Here is a 22284-nt window from a genome sequence, read left to right on the forward strand (position 1 = left end):
CATCATTCTGTTAGTTTTTAGTTTACTGTTCATTTTCTATCTCACCTCATGAGAATTTACATTCCATGTGGGCACAGCTGTCTTTGTTTTGTTCACTCCTACATCAAGGGCCTAGAACACTGCTAAACGTAGAACAGGTGTTCAGTCGTTTGCTGAGGAAACTCGCATGCATCCAGCCTGGATATCTCTCGGCTTCTTGGGCATCCCATCTCTAGTGACACATTCCTCCACTCCATCTCTATCTACACCCACATCCCAGTCTGCACCCAAAATACGCCAAACACATGAAAGGTGTCAGTTCACAGATTACACGTTCAGAAAAGCTCACTCTGTGACCATTACATGTCTTCTTTGTGTCCGATTACCTGCAGGATAGATACCTGTTCTTTGACTTCAGCAGGGGCCCAAGCAAATTGATCTCTTTCCTGGCTCCCTAACAATCAGTTCCTTCCTATCTTCATTTCTTTCTCCATCTAGCATTGATGCTATGGTCTTAACTACCCTTCATTAAATTCACAGAGTGCCCTTTTGTCCTTTGATCACATACCCAACAAATGTTCCAACTTAAATGAGTTGAGCTTTCCATGTAAGAGGTTCAGAGTGTTGCCAAGAGGAAGTCCTGATAGATACTGAGCATTTTGGTATCACAATACATTTAAAGTCAACAATTTCAAGCAGATCTTCAAATTTTTGGAAATCCTACTATGGTACTCTGGTGCCAATCAGTTCTCCCATCATCTCCAACAACTATTTCAAAATCTGACTCTGTCACTTCTCCACTGTCTCAAAAAATAGCTGCTTATTTCACACAGGGAAAAAAAAAAGACTAGACACTACTTCAACTCTAATTTGCAGTTATCATTTCTTCCTCCTCCCTTCCCATTACTCTCCTGCCCTTTTCCTTGTTAAGGCCAACCCCTGAGATATACTTTCTACGCTGTCTGCTCACGCTGTCCCAGATGCCTTACTCAGGTATCCTCTGCATCTGCTGGCTCTTGTCCACCCTCCACAGGAGTGAAGGCTGAGGAAGGGGGTGAATCCAGGGAGTGTTCTCTTTCTCTCTCTCTCTCTCTTTTCAGACAGGAAAGAACTGACATGTTCCACATTATCTTCCTACATTCTATTCTCAACACAGATGCCAGTGGTCCTTTTAAACTGGAAGTATGATCATATCACTTCTCTGCTCCCAACCTTCCAATACATTCCTATTTCATCTAGAATTCCCAAATCCTCATCGTGACCACAAGCTCTCCCACTCCAGTTCCATCACCTTTCCTATCCCACTGCTATCAGTTCTGGATCACTCCATCTTGGCTATTTGCTATTTCTCAGACACATTAAGCAAGCTCCTGAACCTCAGTCTGCTTATTTGCCATTCATTGTCTGAAATGTTCCCTATGTAATTATATAGCTCATTCCCTGGCCACCTTCAGGCCTCAACTCAAATGCCTACCTCATCAGAAAAGCCATCTCTGACCCTCTGACCTCTCCAGCTGAACCCTGTCCAGTCCCCCAGACTCACTCATTCATCTTTACACTTGTCACCTCCTGATGTTTTGTTTACAGTCTGTGCCACTCTTTCCAAAGTAAACCATGAGAGTACGGGCTTTGTTTTAGTCCCTGCTGTTTCCCCAGAGCCTAAGACAGTACATAGAAGCTGGATGTAGTGGATGCGCAGGAAGGGAGAATTCCATTTTTTAGCTTGAGCAGCTGGGTAGTACCATGATGGAGAAGACTGCGGGGGTAAGCGCCAAGCGTTGCCTTGGGGCTATGTAAGTTTAAGATGCCTGATCGATACTTCTAAAGAGCCATTACCCTCTAGTGAATTCATTCACTCCCTTAGTTTTATTTATTCACTCCCTTGGTTTTATTGCTACCTATATGGTGCTGATTTCCAAAACTATATCTGGAGCCCACTACTTTTTCTGAAGTACAAATTCATATAATTGTATGTCTACATGGTATCTCCTTAAACTCAACTCATTTAAGTTGGAGGATTTGCTGGGTATGTGATCAAAGGACAAAAGGGCACTCTGTGAATTTAATGAAGGGTAGTTAAGACCACAGCATACACAGGCACAGGCACCTCAGACTCGGCATATCTAAAACTGAGCTGATCGCAGGGCGCGGTGACTCACGCCTCTAATCCCAGCACTTTGGGAGGCCGAGGCAGGCAGATCACGGGGTCAGGAGTTGGAAATCAGCCTGACCAACATGGTAAAACCCCGTCTCTACTAAAAATACAAAAATTAGCCAGGCCTGGTGGTGCGTGCCTGTAGTCCCAGCTACTCGGGAGGCTGAGGCAGGAGAATTGCTTAAACCTGGGAGGCGGAGGTTGCAGTGAGCTGAGATCACACCACTGCACTCCAGCCTGGGCAACAGAACAAGATGCTGTGTCAGAGAAAAACAAAACAACAAACAAAAAAACCTGAACTGAAATCCACTTTTAATACACACCCAAATTATTCCTCTTCCAGGGTCAAATGGTCCTATAATCCACCTGGCTACTGGAACTAGAAACCTCATAGTCTTACTCAACTACTGCAGGCATATCCTGTATCCAACTGCCCACCAATCCTGAAGATTTGATCTCCTCAGCACCTCAAGAATGCATTCACTTCTCTCCTTCCATGATTTCTGCCACTTCTCTACTCCAGGCCACCACTGTGGCCTACCTGGATAGCTATGATAGCCTTCAACAACTGATTCCTCCTTATTCACTCTCACTGCTGTAATATAGTATTCACTAAATGCTTATCCAAAACACCTATTCAATATATTTACAACCACAGATTTCTTTTTAGTACTGCCCAACTTAGACATCAAAGCATCTAAATCCAAACACAATAATGCCAGAAAAACTCCCCAGTATTAAATATATTTTAATTTTTTGAAAGCTATGTTTCTACATTTCAGTTTAATAAATTACAAAGTTATTTCCAAAAGACATAGTTATCTCTTAAAAATATCATACCTGAATGACAGCACTAAACCAACATGTATTGCCAACATTTTTCAGCCCAACTGGCCAACCATCAACTCTCCTCCAGTCATTGGGATTGGGGTTTTCTCCCCAGACTTCACAGCGTTTTCTCTTTGAGCGTTTAGTTTCTGCAGAGGTTGCTTCATGCATCCTATATTGTGCAGCATGCCACACATCAAAAAAGAAAATAGTTAAAGAATAATACAGCATATGGAGGATGCTGTAACCTTTCGTGGATAATTCAAAACGCCAGAAAAAGTATTTACTGGATAATCCCTAGCTATATAAGGAACTGTAAGATTGTAATGCAACTGAAAAGCAAGATCTAAACGTAGAAATGTTAATCCTTCCACAACAGACATTATTACTAATAAGGTCCTTCCATAACAGACATTATTACTAATAAGAACTGAGTTGAAATTCAAGACTATTTAAGGCTACCATATTAGAAATTTTAGATTTCAACACACTGTACTATCTAAGACCTCACCATTGAAAAGGGCAGGAGAGACACTGTGCTAAAGATAAGAGCCTCCAAATTGCCCAGGACACAAAACACAGCCCTATGTTCCCTGAAATAAACATCTCAGCAGTGTGTGGGAATAAACATGTCCAGAAACGGAGAGGCCACCACTGGAACTGGATGTTGGTGAAGAGTACCAAACAATCACCCAATTAGTACCAGTTCAAAAAAATAGATTCCTTGATCACTTATGAGACAGGGTAGTTGAAAAACGCATTTAAAAATGTGCAACAGCATAACCCTCAAAGTTTATAAGAGAATATACATTTATCAGATACCTGGACTAGGTTGTTTTTAATTCACCCTAGCAACCGTGAACTGAAATACCTTGCACGCTTCTACTCAAAGACATAGGTTGCAATAAGACCCCTTTCAGTTTGGCTTTTTCAAAAGTGAACCAAAGAGTAAGCTAATGCGAATTCAAAATTTCTCCTCAAAGAAATTTCATTCAGGCGCTTAGCAGAATTATTCCTGAGTGGCATTCACAGAGCTATTGCCTTTGACATACACACAAATGTTGGGGCAAGGATTATAAGTTAAATCAATAACCTGTTAAGATCTCTTCCATCAGCTTGAATTTTGGGAGACTCCAATAGACTCAAAGCAATGGCAGCCTGAAGATCATCTTTGTTATCATGAGTAAGGTCTATCACTTCTGTAAGATAAATAGAAATTTAATTAGTCTATATATAGGAAACATTGCCCTTCTGTAATACAAGAAAAAGGTAAAGACATACTCCCTAGCTTTCATTACAACAATTGCTCAACGTGTAACAATTTTATTACCCTACTGCATAGTCAAATGAGTAACTTCAGCTACACTGTAACCTCAGACTAGCCCACAGTACAGAAATAACAAGCTGCAATAATCAAATGAATCAAATACCCTCTTCTGTATTCTCACTCCACAAAGTCAAAAGTAGATCCCATATATGTGGGTTAAATAGTCTCTATTATCACAAAACATCAGCCAAATATCAAACATCCAGGGAACAGATATTTTCAATTTCATACAAAATATTCCAGAGAATAGGGATATACTCAACTAGTTAAGAACAGTAAGAGAAAGAAAAAGTGAAACTCACACATGATACAAAATACTCACAGATACAAAATACCTAAACAGCCGGGCGCGGTGGCTCAAGCCTGTAATCCCAGCACTTTGGGAGGCCGAGACGGGTGGATCACAAGGTCAGGAGATCGAGACCATCCTGGCTAACATGGTGAAACCCCGTCTCTACTAAAAAAATACAAAAAAAAAAACTAGCCGGGCGCCGTGGCAGGCGCCTGTAGTCCCAGCTACTCGGGAGGCTGAGGCAGGAGAATGGTGTGAACCCGGGAGGCGGAGCTTGCAGTGAGCTGAGATCCGGCCACAGCACTCCAACCTGGGCGACAGAGCTAGACTCCGTCTCAAAAAAAAAAAAAACAAAAAAACAAAAAAACAAAAAAAACACAAAATACCTAAACAAGATATTAGCAAACAGAATCCAATAATATACAAAAAAAATTACATATTAAGACCAAGCTGAGTTTACTGCAGGAAAAAAAACTGAGTTAATACTAGATGGAGCAGTAAAATTCACTATCTTAACAATTAAAAGAAAAAAAATGATCATCTTAACAGATACAGAAAATGTATTTGATAACATTCAACTTTCTTTCAGGATAAAAACTGAAAGCCAACTAGGAAGAGAAAAAAATATCCTTAGGCTGAGAAAAAGTATCCCTGAGAAGCACAGAAAACTGTTATACTTAATGGAAAAACATTAAGTACATTTGCTTTAAAATCAAGACTAAGACAAACACATCTATTATCACTGCTTTTATTCACCATGGTTCTGGAAGTTCTAGGCAGGCAGTAAGAACTTTTGGGCATGGTGGGTCATGCTTGTAATCCCAGCACTTTGGGAGGCCAAGATGGGAGGATCAGCTGAGGTCAGGAGTTTGAGACCAACCTGGCCAACATAACATGGTGGAACCTCATCTCTACTAAAAATACAAAAAATTAGCTGGGCGTGGTTACATGTGCCTGTAATTCCAGCCACTTGGGAGGCTGAGGCAGGAGAATCGCCTGAACCCTGGAGGCGGAGGTGGCAGTGAGTTGAGACTGTGTCACTGCACTCTAGCCTGGACAACAGAGTGAGACTCCCATCTCTAAGAATATAAAGGCTGGAAAATAAGAAGCAAAACTGTCATAATTCACGGATAATAATCCCCTGCAAGGGAAACCCAAAATAATCCACAGCTACTCTGGGCACACTGCCTACGTGGTAGCCCTGTTCCACAGGAGCAGTTAAAAAATAGAACAGACTAGAAGCGGTGGCTCACGCCTATAATCCCAGCACTTTGGGAGGCCAAGGTGGGTGGATCACCTGAGGTCGGGAGTTCAAGACCAGCCTGACAAACAAGGAGAAACTCCCTCTCTACTTAAAATACAAAATTAGCCAGGCGCGGTGGTGCATGCCTGTAATTCCAGCTACTTGGGAGCCTGAGGAAGGAGGACTGCTTGAACCTGGGAGGCGGAGGCCACGGTGACCCAAGATCATGCCATTGCACTCCAGCCTGGGCAACAAGAGCAAAACCTCCATCTCAAAACAAAAATTTTTTAAATTAAAAAACACACACAAGTATTACAAAACTGCAGTAATCAAGACTGTGTGCTGCTGGCATAAGGAGACATATACATCAATGGAACCGAATTTATAGTCCAGAAATAAACTCTTACATTCCTGGTCAATTGATTTTCGACCTAAGTACTAAGACAACTCAAGAGGGAAAGAATATCTTTTCAACAAATGGTGCTGTTGACAACTGAACACCACATGCAAACGAATAAAGCTGAACTCCTACACCTAGCCCCACATACAAAAATTAAGTCAAAATGGATCAAGTCCTCAAAATGAGAGCTAAAATATAAAGCTCCTAGAGGACGACACAGGTGTAAATCTTCATGACTTTTTTTTTTTTTTTTTTTTTTTTGAGACGGAGTCTGGCTCTGTTGCCCAGGCTGGAGTGCAGTGGCCAGATCTCAGCTCACTGCAAGCTCCGCCTCCCAGGTTCATGCCATTCTCCTGCCTCAGCCTCCCGAGTAGCTGGGACTACAGGCGCCCGCCACCTCGCCCGGCTAGTTTTTTGTACTTTTTAGTAGAGATGGGGTTTCACCGTGTTAGCCAGGATGGTCTCGATCTCCTGACCTCGTGATCCACCCGTCTCGGCCTCCCCAAGTGCTGGGATTACAGGCTTGAGCCACCACGCCCGGCCACTTCATGACTTTAGATTAGGCAACAGAATCTGAGATGACACCCAGAGTATAAAAAACCAAAGAAAAAATAGAATAAAAAATCTTTCGGGCTTCAAAGGACACCATCAATAAGTAAAGAGACTGCTGGGCACAGTGGCTCACATCTGTAATCCCAGCACTTTGGGAGGCCTAGGCGGGCAGATCACTAGGTCAGGAGTTCGAGATCAGCCTGACAAAAATAGTGAAACCCCATCTCTACTAAAAATACAAAAAAATTAGCTAGGTATGGTGGCAGGTGCCTGTAATCTCAGTTACTTGGGAGGCTGAGGCAGGAGAATCGCTTGAACACTGGAGCCAGGAGGCAGAGGTTGCAGTGAGCTGAGATCGCACCACTGCACTCCAGCCTGGGCGACATTGCGAGACTCCGTCTCAAAAAAAGAAAAAAAAAAAGAAGTAAAGAGACAACTCACAGAAAGGGAGAAAATATTTGCAAAACATGCATCTGATAAGAGATCTATACACAGAACATACAAAAAGAACTCCTGTAACCGAATGAAACACACAAAGAGTGATTTCAAAAATGGGCAGAAAATCTGAATTGACATTTCTCCCAAGAATATACTAGATAAATGACCAATAAGCAAAGATGCTCAACATCACTAATCATCAGAAAAATGCAAAAACTACAATGAGATATCCTTTCACACCCATAGCGACAGCTATCAAAAAATATTATTAATAAGATTGGTAAGGATATGGAGAAACTGGAAACTTTGTGCACTGTTGGTGGGATTTCAAAATGGTGCAACTGGCCAGGGCGGTGGCTCACACCTATAATCCCAGCACTTTGAGAGGCCAAGGTGGGCAGATGGCTTGTGCTAAGGAGTTCAAGACCAGCCTGGGCAACGTGGTGAAATCTTGTCTCTAAAAAATTCAAAAAATAAAAATAAAAAATAAAAAATAGCTGGGCATGGTGGTATGTGCCCATAGTCCCGGCTACTTGGGAGGCTGGGGCAGGAGGATCACTTGAGCCTGGGAGGTCTAGGCTGTAGTGAGCCCTGTTTGCACAACTGCACTCCAGCCTGAGTAACAGTGAGACTCTGTCTCAAAAAAAAATAACAAACAAAATAAATAAATAAAATACGGCCAGGCATGGTGGCTCATGCCAGTAATTCCACACTCAGGGAGGCTGAGGCAGGTGGATCACTTGAGGTCAGGAGTTCGAGACCAGCCTGGGCAACATGGTGAAACACCATCTCTATTAAAAATACAAAACTTAGCTAGGCTTGGTGGGACACACCTGTAGTCCCAGCTACACAGGAGGCTGAGGCATGAGAATCACTTGTACCCGGGAGGTGGAGGCTGCATCGAGCCAAGATCGTGCTACTGCGCTCCAACCTGGGTGACAGAGCAAGACCCTGTCTCAAATAAAACAAACAAACTAAATAAATAAATAAATAAAAATAAATGGTGCAACTACTGCAAAAAACAGTATGGAGGCTATTCAAAAAATTAAAAATAGAACAACCATATGACCCAGCAATCCTACTTCTGGGTACAGATCCAAAAGAATCTAAAGCAGGGTCTTTTTCTGAGACAGTCTCACTGTGTCACCCGGGCTGGAGTGCAGTGGCACAATCTCAGCTCACTGCAGCCTCAACCTCCAGGGCTCAAGGGATCTACTTGCTTCAGCCTCCCAGGTGGCTGGGACTACAGGCACACACCATCACACCTGGCTAATTTTTCTATCTTTTGTAGAGACAGGGATTCACCATGTGGCCCTGGCTCTTGAACTCTTGAGCTCAAACTATCCACCTGCCTCAGCCTCCCAAAGTGCTGGGATTACAGGTATAAGCTACAGTGCCCAGTCCAAAGCAGGGTCTTGTAGAGATATTTGTACATCCAAGTTCACAGCAACACTATTCACAAGAGCCAAGAGGTAGAAACAACCCAAATGTCCATTAATGAATGGATAAACAAAACATGGCATATACATACATACAAATGCAATATTACTCAGCCTTAAAAAGGAAAGAAATTTGAGGCATGCTGTAACGTGAAGTCTGAAGACATTCTGTTAAGTGAAATAAGCCCACTGCAAAAGGACAAACAGTGTATTGCTACTTATATGAGGTTCCCAGAAATTCAGAGAAAGAGTAGAATGGAGGAGAGAAAAAATGGGGGTTACTGTTCAATGCATACTAAGTAAATGAAATGTTCTGGAAATGGATGGTGGTGATAGCTGCACAACAATATGAATTTATTTAATACTTCTGAACTGTACATTTAAACAGTTAAGATGGCAAACTGTATGTTTTACCAAAAAAGATTGGAAAAAAGAAGAAATACTGTCACATGCTACAACATGGATGAAGCTTATGACAGATATTATGCCAAATGAAATAAGCCAGTCACAAAAAGACAACTACTGTATGAGTCCACTTATATGAAGTATTTAAAGTAGTCAAACTCATAGAAACAGAAAGCAGAGTGGTAGTTACCAGGGGCTAGGTATGGAGTTCAGATTTCCAATATGGTAACATTCTGGAAGTTGTTTCACAACAATTTGACTATTCTTAACACTACTGAACTCTACATTTAAAAATGGATAAAGTATTTAAAAATAGAATATTTGTGATATCTTTAGATTTTATGTAATGTGTTTTTTACTAAAATAATAATTTCAAGTAATAAATTATCCAATTATCAGGCTGGGCACGATGGCTTACATCTGTAATCCCAGCACTTTGGGAGGCCAAGGCAGGCAGATCACTTGAGGTCAGGAGTTTGAGACCAGCCTGGCCAACATGGTGAAACCCCGTCTCTATTAAAAATACAAAAATTAGCCGGGTGTGGTGGTGTGTGCCTGTAATCCCAGCTATTCGGAATAGTTTATACCTGGGAGGCAAAGGTTGCAGTGAGCTGAGATCACGCCACTGCATTCCAGCCTGGGCGACAGAGCGAGCCTCCTTCTCAAAAATAAATAAATATATAAATAATCAATCCAATTATCACTATATTCCAATTATCATAACTATGATAGAATATTACCATTCTATTTCCATCTAGGTAAAATTACCTAGATGGTACCTAGATTGTTACCATTTAGGTAACAATCATTAATGGCTGCTGAAAATGCTAAGTGAGAAACTTCATAATAGATGAATTAAGCTGACAATACCTAAATACAATTACGATTTTAACAACACAAAGAGAGCAACCAGAAATTACATGCTTCTCAATGTAACAAAATAGAAGATATATACACACCACCACCTATGACCCAGTTGTGCCAGATAAGCATCTGCATTTATAGGAAAGACATGAGACAGAAAAATCCATTGAAAGATACCACAGTAATACAATCGCCAAACTCCAGAATGCGTGAAAATTGACATAACAAAGGACATGATTTCTTCGGATATTAAGCTGCAAGAAAGGGGGGGGCAGATTTTATAAATAGAGAGAGTCTTAAAAGACACTTCAAACATACTTAATGTTCTAATTTATTTGGATCATTGTTCTTAGGAAAACTGCAAACACTATTAATGAGATAACCAGGGAAATTTCTACATGGGGTATTTGATGATATTAAGGGATTACGGATGATATTAAGGGATTATTTTTAGTGTGATAATGTTGCAGTTTTGAAAAATAAACAGTTCTCTTTTAGAAATGTTACCCAAAAAGCTAAATATAGAATTATCATATGACCTAGCAACTCTATTTCTAGGTATATATACAAAAGAGCTGAAAACAGATACTCGGTGAAATAGACACTGGCTTTATCATGACAGGGATATTCACTCACTGAAAATGCCCATTACCCAGGTCATGCTGGTTAAGGACACCCCTTCAGTGTGGACCCCTCATACAACATGACCATAGCAAAACTGACAAACAGTTCTGGAAGCCTCATTAGATTTGCTATCTTAACTTCCTCTCATGGGTCTTACAGATGCTAATAAAAAACAACAGGTTCATTAACAGGAAAATGGAGAAAGGCAGATGGGAAAGTCAAAAGACAAAGGTGGAAATGTTTAAAGGATTATTAAAGAAGTGAGCAAAGAAAACATGATGGGGTGAAACTAAGGGGAAAAAGAAAGTTTGAGATAACACAGAATCCATACTGCAGATCAGTGGGGAATTACAGTCTTTCAATTAAACATACTGATTAAACATTTTAATACAGCACTACCAAAGGTGGCTGGACCAAAGGGAACTCTGCTGATGAACCAACGTTAAAGGGCTTCAAACAAGTTTCCTGCATTTACCCCAGTTTGGAGAAACTTTATAAGCTGAAAGGCAGAGACCACAAAGAGAAAGATGACCAACAATTGTGTGGGGCAATGTTGAGGCAGGTTAATCAAGATAAAGACTGACACACAGCCAAGAGTACTTTGGCTGAATCCCTTGCTGGGGACCCAAAGCCTTATGTACACCAGCGGTGAAGGGGTCAGGGTGCGGAGTAGAAACCTTTCTGGGGCTTCGTGACACAGAAGCGCAATGCACTGTGATTCTAAAACCTGTTGATAAAGTCCTAAAGGAGGCTATACTTAGGAAAGTAAGGGTTGATGGAATTAGGACAAAATTTTATAGGCGAGTTGGCATATCTGAATCTGCTTCAGTGTGAAGTGGTTCCATCTTTTCTACTTGATTGTATTATGGGGATAGATACTGTATTAGCCTGGAGAATGTTCCCTCTACCTACTCCTGTAAAACAGTAGGCATGCAAACTTGTCCTTCAAGCAATAATAATTAGACATGCTAAATGGGAACCAGAAAGATTCCCTGAGCTTACACAATAGAGAGTTGAAGCTGAAGTGCTGGTAGGGACAAACTGATTGCGGAGCGTTTACCAGGGCTTATGGCAAAAGCCTGTGAGTGCCTCCCAGAGACGACTACTGAGACTTTGGACTAGAGAAGTACCACTTGAGGAGCATTTATTACCTTGCTGTAAGACATTAATTGAAGCTACCCTTATAACTGAGGACACAAAATCATCTTGAAACCTGAAATACTCATGCTGTCTTGTTGGGGGATGTCAGAGAAACACTTCAATGAGGATGGCAGTACCCAAGAGAGTTCCATGATAAAATGGAAACGGTTTATACAGGATTTTGCTACTTGGAAAATGCAAGGAGGTCTTTGCATTCCCCAGGTAGCAGAGCCTCTTTTCCCCTAAGACTGACTCTGGAATTGTGGGAGGAGCTGCTGGATCCTACCCACACTTGGACAGTTTCCCAACAAACAGCTCTCAATAGACCAACAAAGAGCTGCTTGGTTTGCAGATGGTAGTTCCAAGGTGAATGGTTAACATCGTATTTGGAAAGAAGGTCGCCACTGGGATCAAAGAAGGTAAAAACAAATCAGCAGCGTGTGTTGATTGCATGCTGTTTTTCTAGCAGTGATGGAAGAATTGAACAGTGATAAAAGCCCCTGTGTTAGGCTTTTTACTCACTCACGAGCAGTGGACAGTGGCCACATGATCAGGCGGAGAGCAATGGAAACCTGGCCTATTAAAGGGATGCCTGTATGGGGCATGACCCTATGGAAATTTGAAGGGTGCATTAAAGTAGGACATGTCGATGCCAACCAGAAGAAATCCCTTAAGATGAGTTGATATGGGGTTACTGCAGCAGTGCAGAGATGGGCTGAGTCTAGACATGTTCTTTTTCCACCCTCTCAAGAACAAAATGCCAATAAGAACTGTTCTGTCTGCCAGGAAGAGAAAGATACTGCCGACAGCTATGGGGAGATTCCCTGGTGGCAAGGCCCTGAACACTGCTGGCCAGTGAGACTAATGCTGGTAACCCTAGGGGACTACAAATGGGTCCTGACAGGTATAGACGCTGACTCTGAACTGGGCTTTACTATCCCAACAGACCATGCAAATGCTTTCAGTGCTAAAGAAAATCTGTAACAGAACCACTTAAAAATTTCCACCTTCCTGGGGTGAGCCCTTTGACTCTCCCCTCTGCCTTTCCCCATTCTTTTGTTAATTAACCTAATGTTTTTATTAGCATCTGTAAGACCCATGAGGGGAAGCTGAGCATTTCACATGAGTAGGAAGGATGACAATTTCCCAATCTAAGATAACAAATTTGAGAGTAATGGTTACTCTCAAGCCCTGTTAAAGAGAGTATAAATAGGTAAAAAATTATTTTGGAAAAGACTGTCGTTACCTATAAAGTTGAAAATAAGCGTATCTTAATACCTACCAACTACATCACTAGATATATACACTAAAAAAACTCTTGCATACAAGGACAAGAAGCATGAATCCGAATAGCTCACAGCAGGCTTGAATAGCAAAAGCTTGAAAACAACCCCAAAGTCAATCAACAAATACATACAATGCAGTATATTCAGACCATGGAATATTACACACCAGTGAAAATGAATGAACTACAGTTGTAACCCTCAACATGGGTAAGTCTCAAAAAGAACAATGTTGACCGAAAAAAGTTGCAGTGTGTACCAAGAGAATATGAGAATACATGAGAATGTTCACAGCATCATCATTCAGAATAGTTCAAAGCTGTTAACAGCCCAAATGTCCATTAACACCACCTCGCCTTCCTCCCAGAAGGTTCCAGAAGGTTCTCCGTGGTCTCTCCTCCCGAGAAGCCTCCTTGGCTTCCAGAGTCCCCATTCTCCTGGCTTTTCCTGGGCCCTCTTCACCTCCCCAGACCCCTGAACACTGGCAGCAACTAGTGCTTAAGCTGCAGAACCTTTTATTTCTCCTATACCCATGCCCTTGGAGAGCTCCTCAGTCTCACAGCTTTACAGAACATTTACAGGTTATGATTCCAAGTCCACCTACCTCCAGCCTGGACCTCTCCTCTGAACTGTGCACCTGGGTCTCCACTGTGTTGCTGACACTTCTGCCGTGAATGTCTAACAGGCATTTCAAATTTAGTATTCCCAAAACTGATCTCTTCATCTACCATCCCAAATCTGCTCCACCTACAGTGATTCCCATCTTGGTTAAGTGCAACTCCTTTCAGTTGCTTACGAAAAACAATTTTGAGTCACCTTTAACTCCTCCCTCTTTCACAACCCTACCTCCTCAGTAAGTAAATCCTACTGCCTTTACCTTAAAAATACTATATGCCGGAATGCCAGCACTGCTTACCCTCCACCACAGCAGCCTGGCTTGGGCTCCCTGATCTGACCCATGCTCATCATTGCCCCCTCCCCCACATTCTGTTCTCAACACCACAGTCAGAGTGGAAAATGAAAATCAGTTTATATCATTCCTTTGCTCCAAACTCTTCAAAGGCTACCCACCTAACTCACAGCAAAAGTCAGTACTTAGGAAGGTTCTGAATTATCCACCTCCGTCTCTTTCCATGGCCCCAACCCTTTCAGCCCTCCTCACTCACCGAGCCTTACCCCTGGCCTCCCTGCAGTTTCCTGAGCAAGCCAAGGTGCACTCCCATCTTAGGGCCTCAAATGACTTACTCCCTCACCTCCCCTGCACGTTCTTAATTAAAAATCCATCCCGGCTGGGCGCAGTAGCTCACACCTATAATCCTAGCACTTTGGGAGGCAGAGGTGGGCGGATCACCTGAGGTCAAGAGTTCAAGACCAGCCTGGCCAACATGGTGAGACCCCGTCACTATTAAAAATACAAACAATTAGCCAGGCGTAGTGGTGGGTGCCTGTAACCCCAGCACTTTGGGAGGCCGAGACGGGTGGATCACGAGGTCAGGAGATCGAGACCATCCTGGCTAACACGGTGAAACCCCGTCTCTACTAAAAAATACAAAAAACTAGCCGGGCGAGGTGGCGGGCGCCTGTAGTCCCAGCTACTCCGGAGGCTGAGGCAGGAGAATGGCGTGAACCCAGTAGGCGGAGCTTGCAGTGAGCTGAGATCCGGCCACTGCACTCCAGCCTGGGCAACAGAGCCAGACTCCGTCTCAAAAAAAAAAAAAAAAATACAAACAATTAGCCAGGCGTAGTGGTGAGTGCCTGTAATCCCAGCTACTCAGGAGGAGGTTGAGGCAGGAGAATTGCTTGAACCCAGGAGGTGGAGGTTCGCGCGATTGCACTCCAGCCTGGAGGACAGAGTGAGACTCCATCTTAAAAAAAAAAAAAGGTCCATCCACTGGAAATCCAGTCCCCAGCACTCTTTTTTTTTTTTTTTTTTCCATTTCTTTCATTCTGTCCTTTTTCTCCATGGTATTTATCATATTCTAGTATATTATGTAATTTATTTACTTGTTGAGCTTCTCCCACTAAAAAATAAACTACATGCAGGCAGGGATTCAAGGGTGTTTGGCACATAGTTAGTCCTCATTTAAATGCTAAACAATGAGTAAATGAACAAATGAAACTTTTTTTTTTTTTGAGACCGAGTCTTGCTTTGTCACCCAGGTTGGAGTGCAGTGGCGGGATCTCAGCTCACTGCAAGCTCCGCCTCCTGGGTTCACGCCATTCTCCTGCCTCAGCCTCCCGAGTAGCTGGGACTACCAGTGCCCACCACCACGCCCGACTAATTTTCTGTATTTTTACTAGAGACAGGGTTTCACCATGTTAGCCAGGATGGTCTCGATCTCCTGACCTCGTGATCTGCCCGCCTCGGCCTCCCAAAGTGCTGGGGTTACAGGCATGAGCCACCACGCCCAGCTGAAACTTTTTAAGTGCCTAGAATTGTGCCTGCCACATAGCAACAGCTCAGTAAGAAGCTGTTATTACTATTATTTTCAAAAGGCTGATGTGATTGACAGGGAACTCACACAGACTTGGATTCTTACTTTCTGCTAGTTCAGCAAAGGACCAAGACAGGATATATGGTACCTACTTGCTAATACTTCCTTGTTGGCAGCACTCCCTTCTACTTCAGATGGTTCTGTAGCAACAGTGTCTTGACTGGGCTCCTTAACTCTCTCATCAGTGAGAAGGCTGACTGCCTGAGTAATGTCACCATTACTGGCCTATGGGAGAAAAAGACAATAGAAATTTCAAAAGTAATCATCATAGAATTTAAAACCAGTTTTGAGTATTAACTTTATTACCCTGGTGACACACTGAGTACTTTCAGGCATAATTCTAGGGCAGAATTATAAGACTATACTGGACAGGTCTAATGTGCTTGAAGCATCTATCAAACGCCTCGTTACAGGAGTTTCCATGCTCTGATTTCCCACAACACCCAAACAAAAGTGAAATCTCGATGGAGATTTGTTCCCATTGCTTCAGATACTACTACTCATGATTTCTGTGAACAGTCTAAAGCACGATGTGTCAAAAAAGGGGGTTGGCAATTAACACAGACATTCTAAATGAAGTCAGCCCTACAACAAAAATGCCAAGCAGGCCAGGCGCAGTGGCTCATGCCTGTAATCCCAGCACATTGGGAGGCCAAGGCAGGCAGATCACTTGAACCTAGGAATTGGGAGACCAGCCTGAGCAACTTGGCAAAGCCCCGTCCCTACTAAAAATACAAAAACTAGCCAGGCTGAGTCCCAGCTACTAGGGAGGCTGAGGTGGGAGGATTGCTTGAGCCCAGGAGGCAGAGGATGCAGTGAGCCGAGATCACACTACTGCACTGCAGGCTGGGCAACCGAGTGAGATCCTGTCTCCTGTCTCCAAAAAAAAAAAAAAAAGGCCAAGCAGTTACCTGTTTTCTAGTGGTGATCCTTCTTGTTTTTAACGTTTTATGAGGAAACATTTCTAACATATATACCAGGAAAGGGAATAAGAGAACCCCCATGTACCTATCACTTATCTTCCACAATTACCTAGTCACTTAGTCATAACCTTTCTTATTTTCTCTAAACCTCCTATACTGTCTTAGATATTCTGAAGCAAATCCTAACCATCTTATCACTGGTCAACATTTCAGAAGGTATCTTTTAAAAATATAACCCATGGCTGGGCACGGTGGCTCACACCTGTAATCCCAACACTTTGGGAGGCCAGGTCAGGCGGATCACTTGAGGTCAGGGGTTCAAGACCAGTCTGGCCAATATAGTGAAACTCCATCTCTACTAAAAATACAAAAATTGGCTGGGCACAGTGGCTCATGCCTGTAATCCCAGCACTTTGGGAGGCCGAGATGGGCGGATCACGAGGTCAGGAGATCGAGACCATCCTGGCTAACACCGTGAAACCCCGTCTCTACTAAAAATACAAAAAACTAGCCGGGCGAGGTGGCGGGCGTCTGTAGTCCCAGCTACTCAGGAGGCTGAGGCAGGAGAATGGCGTGAACCTGGGAGGCGGAGCTTGCAGTGAGCTAAGATCCGGCCACTGCACTCCAGCCTGGGCGACAGAACGAGACTCCATCTCAAAACAAACAAACAAACAAACAGAAATTAGCTAGGTGTAGTGGCACACGCCTGTAATCCCAGCTACTTGGGAGGCTGATTGAAGTGGGAGAATCACTTGAACATGGGAGGGAGAGGCTGCAGTGAGCCAAAATTGTGCTACTGCACTCCAACCTGGGCATCAGAGTGAGACTCCATCTCAAAAAAAAAAAAAAAAAAAAAGCTATTGTCACACCTTAAGAGTAACAACAGGTTTTTTCAATATCAGATAACCAGTTCAAACTTCCCTGACTCAAATATTATTTAGTTTGCTGGTTTGGATAAGGAACCATAAGGCTTATACAGTGCAACTGGTTGATGTTTCTTAAATCTCTTTTACGCTGCAAGGTTACCCGAACCACAAATCTCCCCCAGTCCCTTATGATTTACATGTTGAAGACGCTGGGTCAGTCATTTGACCTGTAGAGGTGCTGTCCCCAAATGTGCTTTAATTTGGGCACAGGAACAGCCTGAACTGACATAACTATCATACAGACAGCTGCTTGAAAGCCTCCGGACTAGCAGAGATCTGGAAACCAACCTTCAGAGCTTCATGGAGAAAGGAAGGGTCCTGAATGCCTGTGATTTCTCTCAGTTGATTTAACAGCATTTGGCAGCTCTATATTTGCAAAACAAAAAAATAAACCACAAATATGTCAGTCAGAAAGTAAACCTGGGTACATTTAAAGAATAACAAAAAGCATCTTGGACAAACAGGCCTGAGGCTTGCCCAGACTAGAATGCAGTGGCATGAGCTCACTGCAACCTCTGCCTCCTGGGTTCAAGCTGTTTTCCTACCTCAGCCTCCCGAGTAGCTGGGATTATAGGCGCATGCCACCATGCCCAGCTAATTTTTAGTAGTGACAGTGTTTCACCTTGTTGGTCAGGCTGGTCTTGATCTCCTGACCTCATGATCCACCCGCCTAGGCCTCCCAAAGTCCACTGGGGTTACAGGTGTGGGCCAACGCAAACAGCCCTTCATTTCTTAACTCTAAACAACCAACAAGCTCCAAGTAACAATGTATTGGCTGTCAGAAATACTCTGAAATGCCAAATCTTTTTCTCTTTTAAAAGTTCAATCATGGAAAATACCTTTGGTACTTATGAAAGAAATAGATGATAGTAAAATTACAAATATATAAAACATTTAAATGTAATATTCCAGCCTTAATGGACACTTAAAAGTTCCCCAGGTTTTTCTTTTGGTAGGCAGTACATTAAGTAGGTCATATAAGGAGTCCGGAGAATTTGCATGGATATAAAGATGTGCTATTTTAAGCTTTCTTGCACATGCCATTAGTGTGTATCATTTTTCACTGACAATAAGTTTCCAATCATGTAATTAACCAATGATAACACCAACATATTTAAAACTCTGTGTTTGATTACTTAAAAAGAAGTACAGCTAAAGCTAGAATTTTCTCGATTAAATAAAATATATAATTTCAAAGGGTATAAAGTATGAAATGTTTCCTCTTCATTAACCTAAATCATGGAAAAACCTAAATTGTTAACTTCCAGCTAAGACAAAATCAGTTTACAACCCCTTCAGCCTTAACATCTTCACTCTATCATTTTATCCTGCTTTACACAAAGACAAAATACAAAACACCGATTTGCAAGTACAGCTCAATCTAAACAACTGGCTGGCCCAACTTGAGACACAATGATCTTTTAAGATGAATGCTGAAAACAAAGTAGTTCGAAATTAATTCAGCAACAAGAAATCTAATTTATACCATTCCTAAGATTACGTTTAAATTAAGTTAGTAATATGTCTCAGAGAGATAGTCTACATTTACTCCCAGCTATAATAGAAACAGTATCTTATGTTCTTCAACAGCTGTGGGCCCAATGCAACACTAAAGTATTACACAACTAGAAATAACTAACTGAAACATCCCACTAAAGTCCTGAAGAGGTCGGGGCGTGGTGGCTTATGCCTGTAATCTCAGGACTTTGGGAGGCCAGGGTGGGCAGATCACTCGAGGTCGGGAGTTCGAGACCAGCCTGACCAACATGGCCCCATCTCTACTAAAAATACAAATCAGTTGGGCATGGCGGCACATGCCTGTAATCCCAGCTACTCAGGAAGCTGGGGCAGGAGAATTGCTTGAACTCGGGAGGTGGACGTTGCGGTGAGCCAAGATTGTGCCATTGCATTCCAGCCTGGGCAACAAGAGCACAACTCAGTCTCAATAAATAAATAAATAAAGTCCTCTAAGAAGCATCAACAGTCGTTCTGCTGTAGTCAGACTATATAGTCATAGGCCACAAATGGAACCCTACCCTGCTGAGACCAGCAGACTTTCACGCTATGAGTCTTGTCAAATCCAGTCACTGCCTGTGCACTGGGAGAGTGATTATCATACTAAAAGGTATCCAGATTCAGCCTAAGCAAAAACTAAAATCCCAAGCATGTAATTTTTAGAAAAATTAAATACTAGTTTTTTTGAAACTAATTCTAATTCCATTTGATTTTACTGTATAAAAGTGGTACGAATCTATGTATCTCACAAAAATCGCACATAATTTTCTAAAAGATCAACATCAATGTACCCAAAAAAGGGTGGAATAATTGAGAGGGGGAATAAGTAGTACATTAACACCAAACTAGCATCAAGAAGGTAACAATGGGATAATCGCATCTTCACTGGGAATTACTCTGTATAAAAATTAACATTTATGATTCAGAGAAAATAATCCCAGTAAAAAGTAATAGCTAACAGATACTGCTTACTTTTAGCCAGGTACTGCTATAAACACTTGGCATGTATGAACTAATGTAACTCACCGAACCCTCATAACAGACCTGGGACATAGGTATTATGCCCGTCCTACAAAAAGCTGAAGCACAGAGAGGTTAAGCAACTTTACGCAAAGTTACTGCTGATAAGGGATGCACTATGCCACGCTGTATTTGAGAAGCCAAAAAGATAGGCAAGAATACCTATCTGGTGCAAAAAAATGCAAACACCTTATTCTTGTATTTTATTTTATTTATTTATTTATTTATTTATTTATTTATTTTTGAGACAGAGTCTCACTGTGTCGCCCAGGCTGGAGTGCAATGGTGCAATCACGGCTCACTGCAACCTCCACCTCCTGAGTTCGAGCAATCCTCCACCTCCTGAGTTCGAGCAATTCTCCTGCCTCAGCTTCCTGAGTAGCTGGGACTACAGGCGCCGGCCACCACACCCGGCTAATTTTTTGTATTTTTAGTATAAACGGGGTTTCACCATGCTGGCCAGGCTGGTCTCGAACTCCCAAGCTCAGGCAATCCACCTCAGGCGATCAGCCTCCCAAAGTGCTGGAATTACAGGCATGAACACGGCGCCTGGCCAGTTTTTACTTTCAATTAATTTATTTATTTCTCACTCTGTTGCCCAGGCTAAAGTCCGGTGGCGCGATCTGTGGCTCACTTCAACCTCCGCCTCCTCCTGCCTCAGCCTCCCAAAGTGCTAGGATTATAGGTGTTAGCCGCCACACCCAGCCTATTTTTATATTTTGACCTTGATCTTTGCACCCCAACAAGTTTCTTTATTTTAAAATTTTGCTTGTCCTTATATAATCACAAGTTTCATTACTTAGTAGTGCAATCTGTTCTAAACCAGCTATCATCAGAAGTAGAGATGTAAATATTACATTTGACTAAATCTAAGGTGCCATCGGTTACAAACGAAGAAAGGAAAACTGCTGCCACTTAAACTATGACACAATGTCTTAATGGCAGTCCTGGGAGACACATACCACACTGGCTTCTTAAATCTCTGAACTTTTTCATTTATGTTGAGGAATATAGCAATTTCCCCTGCTTCCAGGTGCACTGCCTGGCATATGATAGGCAATTCTTTCCCATGTTTCTCGGCAACAAAACTTAACACAGCATAATACATCTATAGTATCTGCCCTTCTGGGTTGCATAAAGCACTTGACTATAGCTCTGCAAGAAAATCTGAAACTGCAAACATTCCTACAAAGGTAAATATTTTGCTTCATATAAAATCAAATTTATACCCTGCCATTCTGCTTCCATGCCTTGCTTCATATACAGGTTTTTTGGTTTTTTTTGTTTTGTTTTCATTTCAATGTTGAATCACAGTGTAAATTTTTAAGTGATATATGCAATGGCAAGTTAACCATGTATTACTAACAGTACATATAACTTGACTGTCAACTGTTGTTATAACAATAGTAACAGCTATGACCAAGTTCATGCAAGTGCAGACAACGGCAACATCACATCTGCTACTTGGATGACAGTAAAAATGTTAAGAACATCTTGATGTCAGAGATCTCAGAATGCCAAATAAACATGAATCAATGAAATACAGTATTCAAATACTAATTTACTAATTATTTACATTTGGCCTTGGATTAAAGTCAGTTATACTGTAATATTCCCATTTATCTTTCTCCATTTTGTAATAGGTAGCAGTGGACATTAATATATCTGGGATAACACAATCAGGAAAGGAAAATACATTCTTGAGTTTCCTTTTTTTTTGAGACAGGGTGTCGCTCTGTGGCCCACTTTTTTTTTGAGACAGGGTGTCGCTCTGTGGCCCAGGCTGGAGTACAATGGCATGGTACGATCTTAGCTCACTGCAGCCTCGGCATCCCGGGCTCAGGTGACTCTCCCACCTCAGCCTCCCGAGTAGTTGGGACTACAGGTGCCCACCACCACGCCCAGCTAGTTTTCCTATTTTTAGTAGAGATGGGATTTCTCCATGTTGGTCAGGCTGGTCTCGAACTTCTGATCTCAAGTGATCCACCTGTCTCAGCTTCCCAAAGTACTGGGGTTACAGGCGTGAGCCACTGCACCTGGCCCAGTGACCTTTTTTTTAAAGGCTACTGGGTAGAGATGACAACTGTGTAAAATTATTTTGTATAGCTCCAAGAACAATGTTCTACATGGAAATTCAAATCCAAATTCCTCATCTTGCCATTCAAAGACCATTACCCGATTCCCCGCTTAGCCTGTTCTACCTTTTCTCCTCTCAGTTCCTTACTGCAAACTCATTCTCTCATGCACAGAGTGTTGCTCCTAGAATCACTTGTAACACCACCTACATTATTAAACTATGGTATGCCAACTACATTCAAGGGTTATATTTGTCTTACCTCCTCCATACGAAGTCCTTCTAAGAACTCTGGCCCATACTGTTCTCTCCCCTTTCTCATCTCCCATGTTAAGGAAATGAATAGGCCTGTGACTGAATGT

General features: G+C 42.3%; 1 protein-coding gene across 12 annotated transcripts in view; it reads right to left on the reverse strand.

The window, feature by feature from the left end:
- USP28 (ubiquitin specific peptidase 28) overlaps positions 1–22284 on the reverse strand; it is an 80230-nt gene that overhangs the window by 41173 nt on the left and 16773 nt on the right. For 6 of the 12 annotated variants that reach the window (XM_073021157.1, XM_038005175.2, XM_038005174.2 and 3 more), the window contains 4 exons: positions 17602–17679; positions 15557–15689; positions 4056–4161; positions 2975–3134 (listed from right to left, as the gene is read on the reverse strand). In XM_073021157.1, coding sequence (XP_072877258.1) covers positions 2975–3134; positions 4056–4161; positions 15557–15689; positions 17602–17679 — 477 coding nt within the window. The remainder of the gene's footprint in view (positions 1–2974; positions 3135–4055; positions 4162–15556; positions 15690–17601; positions 17680–22284) is intronic. The other 6 variants (XM_073021161.1, XM_038005176.2, XM_073021148.1 and 3 more) reach the window with 2 other exon arrangements.

This window comes from Chlorocebus sabaeus, chromosome 1 (genome assembly GCF_047675955.1).
Source record: "Chlorocebus sabaeus isolate Y175 chromosome 1, mChlSab1.0.hap1, whole genome shotgun sequence".
Lineage (NCBI taxonomy): Eukaryota > Metazoa > Chordata > Mammalia > Primates > Cercopithecidae > Chlorocebus > Chlorocebus sabaeus.